Source organism: Trichechus manatus, unplaced genomic scaffold (genome assembly GCF_000243295.1).
Source record: "Trichechus manatus latirostris isolate Lorelei unplaced genomic scaffold, TriManLat1.0 scaffold00185, whole genome shotgun sequence".
NCBI classification, from domain to species: domain Eukaryota; kingdom Metazoa; phylum Chordata; class Mammalia; order Sirenia; family Trichechidae; genus Trichechus; species Trichechus manatus.
In genome coordinates this window covers 2,209,068-2,214,089 of record NW_004444121.1, presented here as the reverse complement: position 1 = coordinate 2,214,089, position 5,022 = coordinate 2,209,068, and the positions used below count along the sequence as shown (strand labels likewise).

General features: G+C 60.9%; 1 protein-coding gene across 1 annotated transcript in view; it reads right to left on the bottom strand.

The window, feature by feature from the left end:
- The window catches only part of PTP4A3 (protein tyrosine phosphatase 4A3), a 6,388-nt gene extending 4,544 nt beyond the window's left edge, over positions 1 to 1,844 (bottom strand). The window contains exon 1 of the mRNA XM_004387367.2: positions 1,272 to 1,844. Coding sequence (XP_004387424.1) covers positions 1,272 to 1,376 — 105 coding nt within the window. The 5' untranslated portion in view covers positions 1,377 to 1,844. The remainder of the gene's footprint in view (positions 1 to 1,271) is intronic.
- Positions 1,845 to 5,022: the final 3,178 nt, after the last annotated feature.

Genomic DNA, 5,022 nt, shown 5'->3' with positions numbered 1-5,022 from the left:
GGTCACATACTGAGTCCTGATCGTGGTCACATACTGAGTCCTGAACATGGTCACGTGCTGAGCCCTGACCCCATCATACGCTGAGACCTGGCCAGGGCCACACAGTGCCCTTAGCCTGATCATACATTGAACCTTGACCCTGGTCACACACTGAGCCCTGATTCTGGTCATATGTTGAAAGCTGACCCTGGTCATACCCTGAGCCCTTATCCTGGTCACACACTGAGCCCCAATCCCAGTCACAGGCTAAGCTCTGATTCCAATCACACAATGAACCATGACTCAAACCACATGTTGAATCCTGACACCAATCACAAATGAACCCCAAACCTAGTGACATACCAAGCTTCAATCTCGGTCATAGACTGAGTCCTGACCTAATCACAGAACCCTGACCTCATCTTAAGCTGAGTCCTGGATCTGTCACACTCTGAACCCTGATCCTGGTCCCACACTGAGCCCTGACCCTAGTCACACGCAGAGCCCTGATCCTGGTCACACGCAGAGCCCTGACCCTGGTCACAAGCTGAGCCCTGACCCTACTCACACGCTGAGCGCTGACCCTATTCACATGCTGAGCTCTGGTCCTAGTCACACGCTGAGCCCTGATCCTGGTCACACACGGAGCCCTGACCCTGGTCACAGGCTGAGCCCTAGCCCTATTCACATGCTGAGCCCTGGCCCTATTCACATGCTGAGCTCTGGCCCTAGTCACACACTGAGCCCTGATCCTGGTCCCACACTGAGCCCTGATCCTGGCCCCACACTGAGCACTGATCCTGGTTACACACTGAGCCCCAACCCTAGTTACATGCTGAACTCTGGCCCTGTCACGCACTGAACCCTAATCCTGTTTTACACTGAGCCCTGGACCTGTCACATGCTGAGCTCTGATCCCAGTCACCATCTTCCATCTACCTGCCCCATCCTCACACATCAGGGGCCCTCCTTCCTGCTCAGCCACTGCACAGAGCCCAAAGGGTGGGCTCACGGCTGTTCCAGCCAACGGGCGACTCCAAGGCTCAGGGCTCGGCCCATCCATGCGCTCCCCCCAGCCCCGCCTCTATCCCTGCAGCATGCTGTCCCATAGGTTCCTACGCTGGCCCACCCTGCAGTCATCCTGTGGTCACACTGTTGGTCCCCGCCGGGGTCCTGTGAGCAGGGCAGCTGAGGTGTGGTCCCAAGAGAAGTCCTTGACAATGACACAGCCAGCTGCAGGTTCCCCCCTGCTTGCTCCCAGACACCACCCCCTGCTGCCCACCCCTGCTCACCTCGATGAAGGTGTTGAGGGTGGCATTAGTGGGGTTGTGTGTGATGAGGAAGCGCATGTTCTTGTAGCTCACCTCCACGGGGGCGGGCCGGTTCATCCGCGCCATGGCTCCGCCCCACAGGGGGCAGGAAGGAGCTGGGGGGGGGACTCGGGGTATGGAGGAGAGAAAACCCCACCAGCCCCACAAAACTCAACAAGAATGAGATCCCTGTGCTTGTCCAAGACAGAAAACACTTAAAAACCTCCACCCCCAGACCCCGCACAAATATTGTGCAAATATTGGGAGGGGGTGACACTGTTTGGAGAGTTTTAAAAAAAAAAAAAAAAAACCTCTTTAAAAAAGCAAAGGAACAAAACAGTCCTCCAGAAGTCAAACAGGCAACCCCAGATCCCTGTCTCTCAGAGCTAGGCGATTATAAGGGGCCAAAAACAAGTTAACAATCACCAAAAAAAAACTCAGCAAAGAAAACTCCAAAAGCCCAGAGTGTCCGTGGCTGAGGCACGCTCTCCACATCGGTGGGCAGGCCCCCACCCTCGCCGCAAAAGGAGAAAGGAACTTGAACTCAACAGACAAGGGCGGCCTCCAGGTAAGAGTCGCGGGCGGGCGGCGGGGCGGGCGGGCGTGGGTGGCGTCCAATGAGCAGAGCTCCAATCACGTTACCCCATCGGGGCACGGCGAGTCCGGGAGGGGGGCAGGGGGCTCAGGTGGCAGAGCCGGCCCCGGGCCAGGCAGCGGCGGCCAGGGGCAGGCGAGGGCAATGGCGAGGGCCAGGGGCGCAGCGTCCTCGGCAGCGGCAGGCACGTCAGTGATGCTGGGCGTGGCGGTACTCAGCGCCACCCCCCGAGGGGCTCTCCATGAACGCCAGGCCGGTCAGCGGCGGGCCACGTCTGGGGGAGAGGACAGAGGGTCACTGGGTGGCCGGCCTCCTGTGAGGGGCTGAGACCCTGCCTGCCCACCCCTCCGTCACGTCCATGCGTCTCCCAGTGACCCTCCTGGGGCCTCAGTTTCCCCATACGGGAGCACAAGGAAGAACAGCTCCTGGCAAAGGCTGCCCTAGGGTCCTGAGGTGACCAGTCCGTACAGTCACCACACTGCACAGGACAGGGCCGACAGGGGGACAGGGGGACTTCGGTCTACGACTCAGAAGATCGGCCTATAGCACACACTCACACCACCACACACACAACACTCACACACACGCATGAAGTCACACGTTCACATGCTCCCAACACTCACGTGTGCACGCACTCACACACTCACACTCACTACACACACATACATGCACACACACATGCTCACCACACACATGCATGCACACACTCACACACACGCTAACACATGTGCATGCACACACAACACACACGTGCATGAATGCAGTCACACATGCTTACAACACATGCATGCACGCACTCACACATGTTCACAACACACACACGTGCATGCATGCACTCACACCTACACAGGCTCTCAACACATACACACACGATCACACACACACTCACGTGCTCTCTCACACACACACACACACACACACGTAGCCTTCTGAAGCCCAATGTATGGATCATGGCTCCATCCGTGGTGACATGGGCCAGGCCCTGAGCCTGGCCGCAGCCTGTGGCCAGCAGACGCCCCTCGTGCCGCAGGACAGTCAGCCTCGTCCTCTGCGGGATTCTCAGCTTGGGGGATGCTCTGTACCCACATTGTTCAGGAGCAGCCCGTCCTCAGGGAGGGGTTTGGATGCAGATCCAGGCTGCTGGGAGACGAAGGTGGGGGGGGCGGTGGCCCCACTGACAGCCATATACCTTTAAACAACTTTCCCTGGACTAGCTCCGGCTCCCCGAGTCACCCCCGCCTCAGGCCGCCCGCGAGGGCTTGCCAGCTCTGCAGATAAACAAGCCAGGCTCTGCCCTCCAGGAGCTCAGAGAAGCCAGGACAGACGCCCAGTGCCAGAGGACACTCCAGGCGTATGCCGAGGTGGCAACAGCGGCAGGTGCCAGGAGTGGGGTCACATGTGATGGGACCCTGGGAAGGAACACATGCTCCTCCACGCCTGTCTCTCCTTTGGGTGAGGGGCCCCGGAAGGAGCACCCAGCCGCCCCACCACCACCCATGGGTGGGCCAGGAGACCTTGGGCATCACTGGGCTCTCTAGGCCTCAGTTTCCCCACCAGCACAAGGAGGGGCTGGACAAGGTGCCCCTAGGTCCTCCCTGCTGTGACCCCCTCCAGCCAAGGGCTGAGCCCAAGCCCCACCCCCATCATCCCCACCTGCTCACAGCCCCCACCAAAGGAAAGAGCACCTCACAGTACCCCCACAGCACCCCACCTCTTACCTGTGTCCCAGCACCCCAGGAGCCTCAGCCCCCAAACAGGAAGGGCTCCGTGGGACCCTGCTCCCTGGGGGCGTCAGCACAGGCACCCGCAGGGGAGGGGTCTCCACACTCTCCCTCCACACCTCACTGGCTCAAGGCAGGTGCCATGGTCCCCAGAAGCTTAAAACGAGGTGCCAGCAGGGGTAGAAGGCAGACAGCAGGAATCCCACCCTGGTTCAGGGGGCCCTGCCCACACGCCAGCTCGGCCGTGCATCCGCTCTGAGCGCCAGCATAGAAAGGCACTGCCGCCGCAGACGCCCCAACCACACACAAACACCCGGGTCCCCCGGGGCAGCTCGGTGTGTGTGAGCGTGTGAGTGTGTGTGTGAGTGTCTGTGTTTACCAGAAAGAGACAAGAACACGGCTGAGGAAGCCACGGAGATCCCGGGCCCTCCCCGGGGGTGCCCAGCCTCCCGCCAGGAGCAGAACAGAGCCAAGTCCTGCTGTCTGGGGTCTCTGGGCTGAGGGCCGCCGGGCAGGGGCCCCAAGCAGGGAGGCGTCCTGAGCCACCACACCGTTAGAGCCTGACGTCTGAGGATGTGAAATGTCCGAGGGGTCAGGGGTGAGTGGTGGCCTGTGGTCAGAGTCCTGGCCTAGGCTGGGCTGGGGTCTCACCACACACCCCACTTGTCTGGACCAAGTCTGGGACCCCCTAGGTAGGAGCAGAGCAATGATGCCGGAACCCCCTTCCTGCCCCACGTGCCCTGCCCCACCTCAGCCAGGCCACCGAACCAGCCAGGAGAGAAAGGGCGGGGTGCCAGCCGGCGGTGCCTGGACTGAATAGAGCCCAGCACCCAACCCTAGGCAGGGCTGACCCTGGGGTCCCCCCGTGGGCAGTCATGGCCTGGTTGGCCAGCCCCCAATCCCAGCAGGAACCGCCAGGGATAAGCAACTAGAGCCGGCATCACAGCGCTTTGCCCCTTGTGCCCATGGTCTCAGGCTTCCCATCTGTGAAATGGGGGCAGGCCACTCCCACCCCAAGCAGCTCTGAGTCCAGTCCCTGTTCTGGTAGTGTGGTGCCGCCAGCCTACCACGCCCACCGCACATGATACCAGAGCCGCGCTGGAAGCGCCCCTCTCCCTCGGCCCTCCTGCACCAGCCCACCCCATTCCTGAGGGCCCTCTGCCGTTTGCACCAGGGCCATCTTTTCAACACCCTAGAAGGGAGCCTCCGCCTCTGTCCCTGTTGCCAGATGAAAGAACCGGGACCAAAGAGAAGCAGGAGGGCGTCCTCTGAGGCCAGCACTGAATACACAGGCCAGCTTCAGGGAGGCCCCCTCTGTAAACGGGACCCTGCGAGATGGGGCGAGGGAATACTGGGGTCCAGGGGTACCAGAAGAGGCACGGCAGGGGCCGTGGGAGCACGTGGGCAGGGCTGAAAC